The sequence below is a fragment of the Melanostigma gelatinosum genome (assembly GCF_949748355.1).
Source record: "Melanostigma gelatinosum genome assembly, chromosome: 19".
NCBI classification, from domain to species: Eukaryota; Metazoa; Chordata; class Actinopteri; order Perciformes; family Zoarcidae; genus Melanostigma; species Melanostigma gelatinosum.
In genome coordinates this window covers 3885995-3903458 of record NC_136652.1, presented here as the reverse complement: position 1 = coordinate 3903458, position 17464 = coordinate 3885995, and the positions used below count along the sequence as shown (strand labels likewise).

The 17464-nt window shown below is 42.8% G+C and overlaps 2 protein-coding genes across 2 annotated transcripts; one reads left to right on the top strand and one right to left on the bottom strand.

Moving 5' to 3' along the window:
* Positions 1-4066: 4066 nt before the first annotated feature.
* Positions 4067-5797, top strand: il17a/f3 (interleukin 17a/f3; the record flags this gene model as incomplete). The annotated part of the gene is made up of 4 exons (XM_079291116.1): positions 4067-4075; positions 4318-4487; positions 4626-4769; positions 5665-5797. 4 exons carry the CDS (start codon positions 4067-4069, stop codon positions 5795-5797), a joined length of 456 nt encoding a protein of 151 aa, XP_079147242.1.
* Positions 5798-8042: 2245 nt separating this feature from the next.
* Positions 8043-11492, bottom strand: stmn4 (stathmin-like 4). The gene is made up of 5 exons (XM_079291000.1): positions 11437-11492; positions 10588-10683; positions 10135-10340; positions 9273-9464; positions 8043-8370 (listed from the first exon to the last, which is right to left on the bottom strand). The coding sequence occupies exons 1-5, from the start codon at positions 11447-11449 to the stop codon at positions 8311-8313; spliced, it is 567 nt and encodes a 188-aa protein (XP_079147126.1). The 5' UTR covers positions 11450-11492; the 3' UTR covers positions 8043-8310.
* Positions 11493-17464: the final 5972 nt, after the last annotated feature.

Genomic DNA, 17464 nt, shown 5'->3' with positions numbered 1-17464 from the left:
GAATGTCTAATTTGATAAAAATGTGTCCGAAAAGGACAAGCTGACATTTTAAAAAGGCTTTGAAATTTTAAAATTTGCTCAGACGACACCCGGATTAAAATAAAGCTAAGAAACAGAACAACTTATTTCTTCCAGGGTTCACGTGGCCTCCATTTCTCCATTTGTCTGATAGATCTTTGACATCAGATACATCATGGAATAACCAGAAAGACTAGTGTGCTGTTCTTTCCTTTTTGTTTCATAAAACAGAATGAGCAGCTAATCTGAACCAATTGCAGACAAAAAAAAATCGAATTTGTTCAAACCTATTTATTCCAGTGTACCAAACAATGGTGCGGAAATTAACTTTAATGTCAAAAATGCGCATGGAACACCTGTTCAATGAAGAGCATAGTGAAATTGAAAAATGGTCGGAGATGCTGGGGAACTTTGTGATTTCCCAGAAGAGCTGCTCTCGAATGATTAACCTCTTCCTGCTGGAGTTACAGAGTATTTCCAAGAAGCACTGAATCTGAACCCCCCCCCCCCCCCAAGAATCCACTCCGTGTGGGAGGCCGGTCCCATGAAGTCCCCTGTGCTCAGCTCCCACCTCCCCTGACACGCTGCTTCCCCTCACGTAACAGTTCAGCATGGCGAGTCGGCTTATGTTTCAGGTGATGGTGGAGGGGACGTACGGTATCTGACTTTGGGCTTTGGTAACTCTGCTGTGGTTCTGATCAACCATCCGGGACACGAGAGGCCTCGGGCTCTCGACACCCACGGCTGACTCATATCACTTATGGTATCAAAGGCTGCAGCCTGCTGCAGCAGCCTCGCGTCTTACACCTCAGCTGTGACACCCAGTTTAGTTTTACTTTCGTCTTTTAAAGCTGGGTTTACACATGATTATAGAAACTTCTTAGAATAAGCAAATTATTCAAAGTTACTGTGACCCTCCTAAAGAAACATCGCAGGCGGATTAGCAGTCATTGCTTGTGAGTTTTGGTAAAGCGCAAGAGAAGACAGGCTTGCATTTTAGGTCTTTTTGTTTTTATGTCTGAAAGCAATAGTTCAACATAAAAGTTCAATGGTAAATAAAAGGCTACGGCAAGGTGCTAAGCTGGTTATCTTAGCATTAAGCTGACGGGGAAATAGCTAAATCTGCCTACCAGCACTTAAAAACAAGAAACAGAGTGATAGAAGGTCTTGCTGCCTTTGAACAGAGCCAGGTGAATTGTCTTAATGCTAAGCTAACTGGCCTTAGCTTCATATCCAGGCTGTCTTAATGATATCAGCTGTTGGATGGCACAACATTTTGTTCAACTCAATAACTTAAAATCAGAAATCATAAGATTTAGTCCCCCAAACCCTATCACTCCCATTAAAAGTGTCCTTGGCCCTCTGTCCGTTAACATAAAGTCCACTGCCAGAAACTCAGGAGTACGATGTGATTCAGATTCAAGCTTCAAACCACAAATCACAAAAGTTGTACAGTCCTGTAAATTAGAACCATCTCCAAAGTCAAAAGAATTCTCTCTCAACCTGACCTGGAAAAAGTAATTCAGCCTCCAACTAGTTCAGAACGCAGCAGCTCTGCTTCTCACTGGTTTGAACAGACTGCGTCACATCACCCCAACCCTGGCTTCTCTCCACCGGCTCCCTGTACGTTTTAGAATTGATTTTACTGATCACTTTGAAAGCACGTATGGATCTGGCCCCATCATATATAGAGTCAATGTTGACCCCTCATGACCCAGCTCGCAGCCTGAGATCCTCAGGTGGGGCCCTTCTGGCTGTTCCAAAGTCGAGGCTGAAAACTAAAGGTGACCATGCTTTCTCCATCAGGACCCCTCAGCTTTTAAATGACCTCCCTGAGGAGATAATCTCTTTTAAATCACTTCTTTTTATGTGATGTCGTCGTTTTTCTGTTTTATTTTTATTTCTTGATTTTACTAAATTATTTTACTAAACGTTTTTTATTTTATCTTATTTATTTCTTAGTTTACTTAGAAATAATTTACTTAGTTACTTTTATCGTATCGACGGTCTCACTGAGCTTTCTCTTGTTGTTATTATTGCCTTGCTTTTGCTGCTTTGTCTGTCAAAGTACTTTGTAAACTCTGTTTTTAAAGGTGCTAAATCAATGAAGTTATTATTATTATTATTATTATTGAAATAACTATTGGCAAGAAAGTGAATACTAGTGGATGTGATTTCCCAAATGTCAGTATGTCACAAAACCTTTGCTTCAAGAATTGTTTCTAATTGTCTCCTTAAACTCACAACTAAAGATGAGACTGCACTACATTCAGACTCCTGTTCCACATAAAGAGTGGGACACTCTGTGAAAACAACCCTTCCTTTCTCTCTCCTTCTCTCTATTTCAGTTTCTCACAGCATTTCGTGATAATTCTGTAATCCCTTTCTGCCACAGGTAATGATCTATCATACTGCTACTAGTTCAACTTGGCCATGACAACCATGATGTCGATGAAGATGCTCAGAGTGGCAATCCCACAGTTTCTGTTGTTCCTTCAAATGAAAGGGGAAGTACAGGTGAGCAGTATCCTCATTTATTCGGGAGGATTGTAGTCCCAGTAAAACCTGGGTTCTTGCTACACGGGGCAGTCGACTGGTCAAACTGGAGGATCTATTGCGCTCTCATGGAGCAGCACTACCTGTGTGAGTAAGACTCTGAGCTATCACTTTAAGGTGTTCACGTTACTGTTCTGTTCTTCACTCCTGCTGCAGCATGGACTGCAAACAACCACACACCATTGCTGTTGGCTGAACCCGGAACAGAATGGATGCTTTTCTACATCGTCGTGGAGAAACAGCTCATCTCCGGCCAAGCCACCAGCTCGGTGGATGCTTTTGACGAACCGTTTCAATCTCAACACGTGTTCGAGCCGTCTCACGATGACTAACGTTAATGTCACAACGACAGAGGAGTTACAGTCAGAAGTCTTCAACTGTAGTTTAAAAATGTGTTTCAAGCTGAACATGAGGCCTGCCAGGCATTCAATAAACCCAGTTAAGAAGTGGTCAGTTTCTATCCCAGCACCAGGTTTAAGGTCACAAGATCAGATGTTCGTGAGAAGGATTTTTTTATGCAGCAAACTCGGTCAGATAGCGCAGAAGTTCTGAACACGATTCTCCTCACTCCTACATCCAGTAACCGTGCTCCAGTTCGTAGGCTCCTTATGACGCAGGAGGAGAGGAGATGCTATCGCACAGTTTCTGTTTGAAAGTGGTTCTGCTGATTCATTACCAGACGTCTCCTCAGCGTTTCCCTGACCTACATCGTTCATTCTGGGCTGGCAGTGTGTAGGTGTGCTTACTTGTGTTTTATATGACTCGGAGAAGTAAATCAAAGTTGAGGCTGTTCGTGATGATGAGTCGGTTTCTTAAAGGAATACTAACAATAACAGGACCATTTCAAGACATAATAAATAATTATCTGTTTTACTTTGGTTTAGATTGACAAAATTATCGCTGGTTTGTTTTGTGCACTGAAAGAACAAAAAAAAAGAATCAAGCTTCAGTTGCAGATTTTCACACGAGTGCTTTTTTTCTTTAACTTAAAGTAACAAATAGTGTAGTTTTTACAACCACATCAAAGAGTTCCATAGGAGAACAAAGGTTTTCACACCTTTGGGTGTCAGCTGGCTCATCTCACTCAGAGGAAGTATTGCTTCTTCTCGGCACTGACGGGTCAAAATGGGGCCAAGTAAAACAAACAAACAATGCTTTGTGCAACACAAAAGTAGTAACTTCATCCAGTGCAGGACGGCCTTCGTATGTTTGAAATGTTTGTCGCCGTAACGACAAACATTGTCTCACGAGAAAAGTGCACACACGGGTAGAAAGTGACGAGAGGACGGGGACCAGGAAAGACCACGAAATCTTATCTCCAGATCGACATCTCTAAAAATTAGAGACAGTCATAGCGGGAATGCACCGCAGATCTTGCCAACACACACCAACACAGTCCGCCTGCATATAAGCACAGAGCGGGACGTAGACACGACGAGACAGCACAGGACCGCCTCACTGTTAAAGTCGGGCTCTGCAGGCGAGACGAACCATGCTGCTGGTGAGTGCTTCAATCTTATCCATGGCCACCAGATCACTGTTCACCGGGTGACTACAGGGTTCATGATGGGACATGTCCCAATGGGATGTCAACACTTTAAATGAAAAGTGAATGTATCTAATGCCTCCAAACTGTTGGTCTTAACATTGTGAAGCAAATGACAGACAAATCTCTTTTGTGTAAATGTATTTCTTCTTTGTTTGACATGCCTTCTAACCGATAAAGTCCTTGCTGGCGTTCAGGTGTTGAGAGCTCTGATGGTGCTGGGTCTGGCGGTCTCCCTGAAGTCGGGGCAAGGAGCCAGACTGAGTGGCACGTCTGTGAGACTGGTCCTGGATCCCTCAGTGCCGCCTCAGTTCGGCAGGTCCGCCTCGACCATCGCCAACATGTCTCTGTCTCCGTGGACATACAGGTACCGGTCCTTCTCTCATCGCTTTGCACAAGCTGGTGCCGAAGAAAAAACACCCGTTTGTTGGGCGGTTCAGTTCTCAGTTCTGGACTTTCAAAGCCTGTGTTCCCATTCATGAAGACGTGTTTCCTCCCTCTCCAGAGAGTCCTGTGTGGAGTCTCGGTTGCCTCAGCGGATCTTTCATGCTGTGTGCCTGACCTCTGGCTGTCTGAGCCTGCAGGGGGGAGGAGAGAATGCAGCCCTTGAGGCCAAACCCATCTACCACCAGGTCCTGGTCCTCCACAAGTGAGCCACCGCAGTCTTTGTAAAAGCAGCTAATGATGTAGTTTTGGCCTCTGCTTTTGTTTCTCGTTGAAGTTACTGCGCTACAAATGTCCGTATGTGTAGATAAACACAGTAAGTTCATCAAGTGGGTCCACCTAACAGAGTGAAATGTAGTTTGGAGATCATTTTCTATCCTAATGTTGAAACAAGCTGCTGGGCAGCAGTTATTTTGAAATGGTGGCAGAGAAAATCTGTTTTTATTGCTGGATTTTTAAATTGTATTTCAGATTTTTTTCTCATACATTTTATGACCGCAAATTTGTAAGTTTGTTTCCATAAATTTGTCACAAGAATCTCAGAGAAGTTTTTTTTTCAAAAATTCACGACTTTAATCTGGGACATTATGAGTTTTTTTCTCAGAATATTACCCCCCTCCCCCGACTCCGTAAAATGGCACTAATACACCTCATACACGAGTACAAGATGAGCTATTGTTTCACTGTTTCCATTACAAGAACAGAGAACACTGTATTCTTCTGCACATTAGCCTAGCTTAGCATCTCAAAGATTTAAAAAACAAGTACCCAGATATACACCTCTAAAACTGACTGATTAACACATTGCGTTGTTTGTTTCATCTACACAAAAACAGAAATGTAAAAACAGCAATATATGCGTAAACGTAAAAGAATGTTTTTATAGCTGAGTTTTTAACGCATACCAATACAAGGTGAGGTATCGACTCACTGTTTTCCAAGAGTTCCAACTGAATGGAAACACACTGGATTGTATTAGATTGTCTTGTTGACTTTAACTTGTTTCTTCCTCGTCTTTTCTATGTGATTCCATTTAAGGATCTCAGAATGACATTGTCTGTGTTTAATCAGCGCTCCCTCATTTCTCCATCCCGCTCCAGAATCTCCAAGCAAAGGCCCGGTAGCAGGAGGAAATGGTACGGCTTCAGACTGGGGACGGAGGTGATCACAGTGGGCTGCACCTGCGTGAGGCCCAGTGTCGTCCCACAGCAGCCACACAGAGCACTCTTGTGACGGTAGCAACTCTTTCAGCATATTGCCAATGTTTTACCATTTTCTAACTCAAACGTCCAATATTATTTAAAGTTTTGAGTGAATCATCTTTTATGTATTTTCCAAAAGACACACATAAGGAATAATGTTGTAGCGCTTTCTAATGTGGCCGGGCCTTTAACATGTTACTCATTGCTTATTGCTTATTACACTCAAAGAGCTTCTTTCTGGCCCCTAGTGGTGGAAAATACTACATGCAGTAGGTACAGGCTGTCATTTCCTGTGTGTCATTTTCTCAGTCATCAAAAGGATGTTGTTGGAAATATATATTTGTATATGCCATATTATTTGTTTGTTGATCGTAAAACACTCACCTTTTCAACTCACCATTTAATAATAATAACTCTGTTCTTATTTTATTGTAAACAATATCAGAATGCTTTATTAAAGTTTTTAATTCAACTCTGATATCTTGTGGGCTGTGAAAAACTATTATAATTTGATGAGTAGGGCATGGGTTTATTTTGTAATTTATTTAAAAAAACATTATTTATGTTGGTGAATTTACATGCAACGACGAATATGATATATCCTATAAGCGTCCTGTAAAAGTTCACACCATAGATTCACATATGATGCTTATACATATTCATGGCCCTTGATGTGGTCTTATTGTTTCATGGATGCAACCTAAAACATAATCTCACATCGGGAGCCAGTGTGTACAGTGTGTGCTTCAAATCATTTTACTTTGCTGCCTCTCTAACAGATATTGCTATCAGATTGCTTTATTTTCATCTTCACTAAAAAGAGAATTAGTATTAACCTTCTATTCTAGCATCTATATTAATATGTCAAATTTAACTGTCACATAAAACATTTATTGAAATACTCTTTCATTAAATTATGGGTTTGAATGACCTTTTTATTGCCCCGAGTGTACAAGTGCATGCAACACATTGCGCCATCAATGAACACGAGGAATGAGGAGAACCAGCGTTCAGTCAAGCCGTTTTTACTGACCATGCCAAAAAAGATACAATCAACCCAACCTCGAAGATACACAGCGACACCACAGCCAGTACACCCACTCCCCAGATACACTGCAAACATGTACCTCAATCAAGTCAGTATGACTCAACAAGATAAATTTGACTTTTTCGTTTTACTCTTTTTGGTTTACATTCCTTTGAAAACCAAACACTGACGATCAGAGCACAGGGACACATGCCAAAGCAACGTGAGACCGCTGGTCAGCCAGAATCCCCCCCCCCCCACAAAAACAATCCTCATCCTCATGACCAAATCTGTCCAAATTCTGAACTTCTTTGCCTCCTTGTGATGTTATTGTTGTTTATACTGTGTGTGTATATATATATATATATATATATATATATATATATATATATATATATATACATATATATATATATATATGTATATATATATCTGCTGTCCTCCATGTGTGTGCACATGTGCTTTTGAATTGTGCTTAATGAAATAAGAGTGCAATCAGTGCTCTAAATCTAAGACTCAAATGATCTACTGATCTACAACGAGACACGACAGGTAAAAGTGTTTTTTACAAAGAGCCGGGAAATGTCAGACTGCAGCAGAGCTCCCTCCCCCTTCTCAAACCTTTCTTTTCTTTCTCTTTCTCCCCCTGGTCTGATTCTTCCCTTTGATATTCATAAACCATATCGTGAGATTCACTGAGTTTCTGTCCGCGCAGGCCTCCCAACAGACACACACAACAATCACACAAAATGCATGAGAGCGGTGGAGCGAGGGAAATCTTTTTGAATCAGGGAAACAGCAGAAGCTTGTGTTACTTCCTGATTGTGTGTATTGACTGGTAAGTGTCCTGTAAACGAAAGCCTGGGACTCTCAGCTTTGTACTGGTCTGGACTGACTGGAACTTCTAAACTACATCCGTGCGTCCAGCTTTTTGTTTTGTTTGAGCACATCACACATTTGTCATGTTTTAGCCGGCAACAGTTTAGATCACAGCTCTACTCTGTATGATTGGCTGTGTTACAACGGTCACCACTCCTGATATAAAGCATCAAACACAGATCAGTGAACAGGCGTTATTACTCCCTGCTGCAGCATTCAGAGCCGTGATTTAAATGTGTGCATCTTTTGCCTCGATGCTTTCGTTCCTCACCAATCAACCATCGCTGCCCCTCTTTTACAAATTGTAAATGTTTATTTTGATGCCCCACCCACCCACTCACCCACTTTTCCTTTCGTACAAAGAGACAGATTTATTTTTGAGTTGGCTAAACTTTGTACAGCTTGTTCAGAATCGTTACAGCACACATCAAAAGTGAAAACTCCCCGTTCCCCTTTGTTCAGTTGCTTTTGTGTTCTTTTAAAAAATCTTTCCTGCACTATTTTGATTTCCTTGGTTTTTGTGATTTTATTTTTTTATACCGATCATAAAAATCCCAGTCCCGCTCTCTCTCTCTCTCTCTCTCTCTCTCTCTCTCTCTCTCTCTCTCTCTCTCTCTCTTCTGTTCTTCTCCATTCATCTACCGGCAGGCTTCCTCCTTCATCTCCTTGTTCTTCCTCACTTCTTCCGCGTGTTTGTCCTGCCAGACACACACAGAGACACGGCAATGTTAGCATTCATGGTTACATTAGCATTAATGAGGGAGACGCCGGCTGAACAAGGCGATGACTCAGCGACTGTTCATGAAGAATTGAACAGGGGAATGATACAGAGTGGAGAGAAGTAAAAACTCTTTTCCACCTCATATAATATTCATGATGACTGATCAAGCCTGTGAACAACATTGGAATGGAGATGCAAGCCCAGGCTTGCGTCATTTACACTGAAGAAAATATTTTAGGTTAAAGGAAAGTTTTCTTTATTACAAAGAGTTCCATGAGAAGATCGATACCACGCACGCTAACTTTGGAGGTGGAGCTGTGAGGCGATTAGCCTAGCTTAGCATAAAGACTGGAAACAGGGGAAACAGGTTGCCTGGTTATCTCTCAAAGTAAAAAAAGCCCATACCTACACCTCTACGACTAACTGATTAACACATTGTGTTGTGTTTGTTTAATCCACACAGAAACAGAAATGCAAAAACGACAATATATGTTCTTTGTGCTAAGCTAAGCTAATCGTCTCTCACCTCTAGCTCCGTACTTATCGCACAGACATGAAAGTGGTATCAATCTTCTCATCTAACTGTTGTTCGGTCCAAATGAACACGAAGAGTTGAGCTATTCCTTTAATAGTTCCTCGATTGCACTGCTAGCGCAGAACAGATCAGGTGTGTCTCTTTGATAAATCTCCTCCAAATCTTGTTTATGTATACACAGAAGCCCTTACTGCTCTGAGGGACTGCTTTTTCATCAAATCCATCATCATTTGTATAGAAACGACAAAATAGTAGGCCTACATCACCAATAATGTTTTTTGTGTGTTAGAGTGGATCTTTCATAAAGTGGGAGATCTTGAGAGCAAAGGTCAACTGGACCGTACCTTCTCCTGCAGCCTCTCCAGCATGGCGGCCAGCAGGGCCTCTCTCTTCTCCTTGTTGGCCTCCATCTTCTGCTCAAGCTTCTCCTTGGCGTTCTTGATGAAGTTGTTGTTCTCCTCAAAGGCCTTCTGGATCACCTCGCGCTCGTGCTCCCTCTTCTCCGCCAGGTGCTTCAGCAGCTCTGCCTCCTGGCACTAGAGGGAGACAGAGATCAAGTCAACGTCCTCAACTATTCGTGGGATGTTAGTGCATCACCTTTTTCAAACTAAGTCCCGCCCACTACGAACCAGAGAAAATGGGGAAAGCTCTAATATGAAGGAACTAAACCTGTTGCGGCTTATTCATCACTCATAAGTAACAATCTGATTGAGAAAATACATCTTCGGGGCCTTTAAGACATTTAAACAACTGGTTACTAAAGAAAATGATGCTGCAGGTGTGGCGTGAGCGCTCTGTTGCAGGCCGGCTATCATTGCTCTCACCTCTCCCTTCCTCTCCCTCTCTCCACCGTCCTCTTTGCTTGATGAACATGAGCCACGGTGGGTGCATCCTTTCATGATTGCCCTTGTGCTTTCATGTCCCTCTTTTCATCTTTTCCACCCTCCCTCTGCTTCCTCCACCCAGTCCAACACTCCCCCCCCCCCTCTTTCTTTTTATACATTTCCACCCTATTTCCTCCTGAGTCGATAAATCACGCTGCCCACAAAGAGAGTTGTCAGATGTTTGACAATGCCTGGATGAGCAGCAGCTGGGGTTAGGGTTCCAAGTTTAGGTTGAGGGCCGGTCCGGTTGGGTTCGTCGTGGGTATGACAACAGCCCCACCCCCACCCACCCCCCCCCCCCCCCCCCCTCCGCTCCTCTCACCTTTCGCCTCTCCTCGGCCGCTTCCAGCTTCTTCTGGATCTCCTCCAGGGACGGGTCGCGGCGCTGCGGCATGGAGCCGTTGAGCTCTGGCATCCCGTCAAAGGACGGGGGCTTGAGGATGACCTCGAAGGCCTGGCCAGATGTCCGTTTGTTCAGCTCAATTACCTCCACGTCTTTGATGACGCACCAGCCCAGGTCCACCGCATCTGTGGCGTTGGATTGTGGCCATGTTTAGAATCTTCATTTGCAATGGATTTTTAATACACTATTACACATCGTCAATGTGATTTGTGGTGCAGCGTGTGGTTTGTGGTTTACCTACGGCCCTTCTCCAGGCCTCTGCTAAGTGCTTTGGAAACAATAACTCCTACATTTCCCAGAATGACGAGTGCGTATATCTGGCTAGAATGCTGTAAGATCGTTTACATGCAAGCTAAAGTGATTTATTGTTACCTTCTGCCTTGTATGTAGGTTTGTCTGCAGTCTGTGGGTTGAAGCAGGCGCAGAACAGAGACACCAGGGGGAGCTCCTTGACCTTCTCTTTGTAGGCTGAGGACACACACACACACACACAGAACACACACACACACACACACACGCACACACAGAACACACACACATTACAGTCGTGTTTCCATCACTTAAGAGGACATTAGATCCACTTACATTCATTTCCTGGAGACTTACCCTGACCCTAATTAACCACTACCAGCCTAATCCTAACCCTAACCCTTATCACTCCCAACCTAACCTAACCTTAACCAAAACCTAACTTTAACTTGAACTGAACCTAACCCTAACCCAACCTCAACCGTAACATTTTATTAACATTAACTTAACCTCAACCTTGAATTAAACCTAACCTTACCCAAACATTGAGCTAGACCTGATCTTACTCTAACCCTAACCTAAACCTAAACTTAACCTTACACTTGCCTTAAACCAAGTCGATTCACGTTATGTGGATGTGCATTTTGTCCCCAGAAAGAAGGTGAGTCCCCACAGTGTGACTGTGTAAACAGATTCATGTCCCCACAACATGAGTAATATATACAAACACACACATACACAGATATGTAGTTGCTTTGTGATGCTTATTATTTTGACTCTAACTGAACGATGCTGACAGTGAGTCATCCTCATTATGTTGTTACGACAGTCATAACACTGTCACGACACATGGTTCAGATAATAAAAGTGCACTCTCGTTGTCATTCCCACAATGGAATCATGAGCAGTTCATAAAGGCGAGTTCAGGGAGCTGCCATGGTGTGTGTGACTTTCTGCTGTGGCTGCATTTACCTGCCAGAGTCATCTTCTCACTGCGTATGTATAACTCTCCAGAGATGCTAACAATCCTTCTCAGTCTGTCAGAGAGAGAGGGAGAGCGAGAGAGAGCGAGAGAGAGAGAGAGGACTGAATGAAGCACATTCAAAGGTCATATAATGAATGGGAGAAGCAGGCTACGGAGAGAATGAACAGGACGGCAAGCTGCAGTGCAAGCACCTCCCATTCAGGTTTAATTTGACCAATGAGAGAACAGCTCTGCTTCAAAGAATTCATGTGGGCCAAAACAGAGGGTCATTCTTGCCATGGATCACTGGGAAAACCAAACCAGAGACGTAAACAAGAACTAATAAATATAAAGACATCATCAAACACATAATACCATAAATACGTCATCGTCTTATTCTCATGTGAAGAAAGATAGCCCGTCCCTCCTTTAATAGGAGACATAAGCGTTTAAAAGCTCCCTCACTTCAAAAGTGCATTCTTGTTGACCCTGAACACGGTTATACATCACTGATCTGTGGTGTCCACTTCTATGTCAGGGATTTCTTCTGTTTCCCAGACTGGTGCTGCACAACCCTCAGAGAACAGGCTGAAAGATCCCACAGACATGTCAAAAGACACACAAGTTTGTGTCTGATGTGGTTTTTTTACTTGAATTCTTCAAAGTTTCTATCCAAAGTGCATGTCAATTTATAAAGTACAGTATCTGAATATTATAATAGGAGTTAGTTCGTCGAGATAAGGTGGTGCCAGTTCTCCAGTCGCGTGCCGTTTAACCACTGCAGAAGTAGAGGGCGCTACCAAATGACATAAATAAAAGAGCGCCAGTCAATCGTCAAACGAACGAAAAACATGGCGATGTGATGGAACAGCAGCTCTACTGACTCTACTGAAGCTCTACTGAAGTAAGTCACACGCTTCTTGTGCACCATTTATTTGCTCAGACGGTTTTGTATTTGCCATATTTTACCACATTGCTTCTTATTGGAAGATGAATGGCGACCAAACTACTTGTGATCTCACAAACTCCCGCTCTTATGGACGCCCCCCCCCCCCCCCGTGTTGCAGTGAATCACAGCCGTGATGCAAGAGAGGAGCAGCAGTAAGTCGTCGAGAGGATGCAAGAAAGGAAGAGGAAGGCATCAACAATGACACCAGCCTGCTTCACCAGTTGCTGAGCATGTACTTCAAACCTGCGTGTTGAAGCAAATATGTCTCTGTGATACCGACTATGGCCTGTTAATGATCACAGCAAATTATACGCATTCATATTTGACTGGGTGTGTGTGTGTGTGTGGGGGGGGGGGGTGAAATTCAAGAATACTTTCATTGAAATCTGACTTAATTCAAGCAGTCATTGCATCCAACTGAATTGCCTTGAAAGAGAGAGAGCAGAAGCAAAGAACTGTCTCACCAGACCTTCCACCACCTGCTCGCACTCTGTCTGTCTGTCTGTCTCTCTGTCTGTCTGTCTGTCTGTCTGTCTGTCTGTCTGTCTGTCTGTCTCTCTGTCTGTCTGTCTGTCAGATGGTCTCATCAACACTGAATTGATGGACATCTGAGGGATGCTGCAAATCGGTCGAGCAAACACACTAGTGAAAGAGATGGTTGTATAATGAGAGAGAACAAAGGGTTCCTCACCCCTCGAGTTCCTATTTAGTCCAATGACCATCATAGCAAATAAATATGCGATCATATTAAAAGATGGACACAACTTCCTTCATCATTGCTGCTCATGATTAATCAAATCAACAAACACTCACAGGTCTTGAATACTTAAATGTCAGCTGTTTGGCGAATGCTTTCATATGTGTAGTTCTAGGAGCACCCTGCAGTTCTTTGACCTATCCACAGCTGAGTGCACACGCTAATTAAGTTTGGATTTAATTCTGGTAGTATCATCATGTGGACACCCACGAGGACCTAGGTGTTGAAGCAAACAGGCTGAGGAGTGATAGCAGAGTAAATGAAAGACTGAACTTCAGGGCGAGACATCCCACTGGTTCCGTGTGTGGGCCTAATTTAACCAAAGATCTGTGGTGGGACGTGTCTGCCCAACCCCCCCCCCCGCTCTCAACTAACTCCCCTTCATCTTCTAAGATAGAGTTCTACATAGATGATCATCCAAACCAGTATTCTGGAATATACACTGGTAAATGCTGTATGCTAAAGCCCTGCCCAGCCAGAGACAGAATGCACTACTTGCTTAAAAATAATAGCTAATATTCACGGGACTTTTCCAGGAAGACCACCATCCTTCATCTTACATTTTGTAACTAGAAAATGCATTTCCTGCTGAAAATGCGTTGGAATGCTGAAAGCTGAAATGAATCTCAAAAACATTGCTGAAAATAGATATCCAATTTTTAAAAAATTGCAAAAAGCTGAATAATTCAAAAAGTTGAAAGATTACAAATATGAAGTTATGTCACCCCTCTCCTGAAAGAGCTGAATATTTTGATATTCGAACGGTTTCTGTAGCTTAAAAGAATTCCAGCAGTAGTGATATTTGTTGTAGTAGTAGTAGAAGTTGTAGTTGTAGGAGAAGTATTATTAGCAGTATCAGTAGCATTTGAATAAGTACTAGTTGTAGCAGCAGTGATATTTGAAGAAGCGTTAACAGCATTCCAACAACTAGCTACACTACCTGAAGGTTAATGGGCAATGTGTAAGCTTGCAGTGTTTCCACTCCCCAACAATGTTGATTTGCAAGCTTTAGAGGTGTTGGTGGCATTTGAACCTCGGAGATAGCCAAAATTAGCTGTTTCCCCATGTTTCCAGTCTTTATGCTAAGCTAGGCTATTCGCCTAGCCAATACAGTTGAATAAGTCTTTTCTTGTAACCCTCAGATAGGAAGTAAATAAGTATATTTATCAAAATGTTGAACAAATCCTTTAAACTTTGACACAGCTAATAATGTTGTTAGCATTTCATGCTATCAGTCTTTCAGCATGTGAAATGCCTGAGGAGCAGTGCACTAATGAGACAACCGATGACAAAGCGAGTGGGAGACGTGTCATTACAGTGTAGGGCACACGCTCACCTAACCACCCTGACATGTGTCCCGGTGGGACAAACAGTCAAGGACACACACACACACACACACACACACACACACACACACACACACACACACACACACACACACACACACACACACACACACACACACACACATGCTCACATAGACACATGCAACATAAATGTGCAGATACCGTAAGATGCACAGTTGCGCACACCCATACTAATCAGGCAGTACTGCTATACACTGTTGGAATACACATGCACGGCGCACACAGCTGCTTCTGATCCTATGGAACCACCAGGCTACAGATCAATGCACTGCTTCCTGCTGCAGGAGTAAGAGCACTCCCTTTCTTGTGTGTCAATACAGAGAGAGAGAGAAAACAACTCATGTTGGGAAAAACAGAGTGAAGTTTTTTCATAAAACTATTTTATGATATTCATGGGACTTCTTTCCAGGAAGACCACCATCCTTCATGTTCGCTGAAGCTAATATTTCGCCTTTAAGGTCTCTAAAAATTGGGCTTGTACATAATATCATAATACTTGATTATTCCTTCCTTTATCTAGCAGTCGGTTAGCTTAGCATAAAGCCAGCTAGCCTGGCTCTGTCCCTCAGTAACAAAATCTGCCTACCAGCAGCTCCAAAGGTGCATAACATCCTTAAAGAGGCAAATCGTTATTTTCTTCTCATCTAACGAAAGTTATTTTCCCTACGTTTATTATTGACTCTGTTTCCATTGGCAGTATATGATACACTACTTATAAACATTTTCGTATTCTCGCATGAATTCTGAACACAATCTTACACCTCTGATTATTTGTGGAGTATTTTGATTTTTTATAGGATGAGCTGTTATAACAGACACCAACTTCAAACCACACCTCCCAGATACACATGAAGAGAACTGGTAAATGTAGCCCTTACCACCCATCTATATCTGAGATCTTTATGAACCATCTTGATTCAGTCGGTTTGGTTTTACTGGTTTCACAGAGATTACGTTTGTAAACTGTTGTCTTCCCAGCTTTTCTTACAGAACAGCTGCACTTGAAGAGACGCTGTGCACACACAGTAATAAACCTAAAGCGTTGTACAGCCCGGGGTGAAATTAACACTCAATAAAATGCATGTTCAAAATGGACCAAAAATATAACAAGAATAGGAACTTTTAGAAACAATTTGTCACACTTGTTTAATTTTGTTGTATCCTGCTTTGTCACACCCACACCCCCCACACACACACATACACATACACATACCTTTTCCCCATAAAAGCACGTACAAACTCATTTTCCTCTCCCCTTCCCGAATGCAGACACAAAGCTGTGTCTGCACATATGGCAGATGAATAATAAATGACACATGTCACACAGCGTGCAGTTTGTGGGTACACCGAGTTCTCTCCCTTTTGTCAGCAGCAACCGCTGCATCACTATCCTCACCCCTCACCCCCTATGCCAACACTCGCACATGACCTACAGTTTTACATTCAAACATAAAAGTTCATGAAGTGAAATGCAGATGTGTGCAGCTGTGTGTCTCGTGATGCAGACTCACCCCCCTCTGGCCCTGTCTTCTCCGCTGCTGCTGATGGACCGGTGACTACGGTTACCCCCGTCTGGCTGCACGGATACAGGCGGCGCCGGGCAACAGCATCAGCATCAACGCTGCCTCCATGACATCACCTTGGAGACATCTCATTGGCCCGAGACGCGGCCAGCATTGGAGCATCTCAGCCAATAAGAGCGCAGAGGAAGGATCGGGGGAGGGTTGTGAGCTCTTTCTGCTGTACTGCAGGGTGGGTGGTGGGACCGCTGTTTTATTATATGGCGCAGGAGTGTGTGCCTGTGGGTATGTATATTATGCATGGTGGAGGGTTGAGCGAAGTAGTGTGAGAAATTGGTGAAGATTGGTCGTCTGTGCGTGTGTGTGTGTGTGTGTGTGCATCTCAGCAGGGGGCCCGCTTGGAAGCACGCAGGACACTAAATGATTTAGAACCTGACAGTACATACAAGAACAGGTAGAGAACCTTTTGCAGTGTGAAGCACATGCAGTTCTTCAAAATAACTCTATTTTATATTTGTGTGAAGATCACATATACTGGTACCTCTACTACTATCTGAACTACTTTACAACTCATTCTTCTCCTATCATTCACACTATTTTGCCACTACCAAAGTAGAAGTGTAGCTGTTGTGTTATCGGCGTGTTCTTGCTGGAACCTGATTGCATTCTTTTTTGATAAAAAAAAATATGGTCCGACATATTCATTTTCATATGATGTATTCTGCTGTCCTACCCAACATTGGGTACATTATTCTATTGCATGAGAAGGGCCTTGACAGTTCCCCGCTTTAATATTCCAGCCTCGCTCACAGACAAAAGCGTCTGTATGGGTTCACATTAGGGGTGTAACGGTTCACAAAACTCACGGTTCGGTACGTTTCGGTACAGTAGAAAACTATAAATGCCAGAGAAATGTACTTTATTTTAAAATATATTTATTCATTACAACTAACATCATGAAGTTATTCTTTGACTTTGAACAATGATGGAACTATACCTGAGTGACTCATCTTCTGGGGTGTCTTCTTAGCAACACATAAGCATAAAAAAACCTGCTCCTTAATGTTATGTAGTATTGTTACTTACATCTTGCAAAAGAGATTTTTAATCTCAATGGGACTACCTGGTTAAATAAAGGTTTAAAAAAACGTATTCGGTTCGTCATGCGTCTCGAACCGTGAGCCTCGTACCGAACGGTTCAATGCGAATACGCGTCTCGTTACACACCTAGTTCACGCGTGTGTTATCTGACTTTGCTTTAAAGGTGAGTTTGTGTTTTGATCAATATTTTATTTTAAAAGTGATGTGGTCCCATGACTGCTTGTTGTGTCAGGTCATCACCTGATTCTGGAGTTCATTTTAGTGTCTTTCCTCTTGTTGTTTTGGTTTTTACTGCCCTCAACTGTACTGTTTTGATTCACTCTGGCAGCTCTCATCAAACAT

Coding starts and splice junctions, on each gene's coding strand:
- stmn4 (XM_079291000.1), bottom strand. Junction 10,341..10,587: donor ACCTACATACAAGGCAGAAG/GTAACAATAAAT, acceptor CCAACGCCACAG/ATGCGGTGGACCTGGGCTGG. Junction 9,465..10,134: donor CGGCCGAGGAGAGGCGAAAG/GTGAGAGGAGCG, acceptor GTCTCCCTCTAG/TGCCAGGAGGCAGAGCTGCT.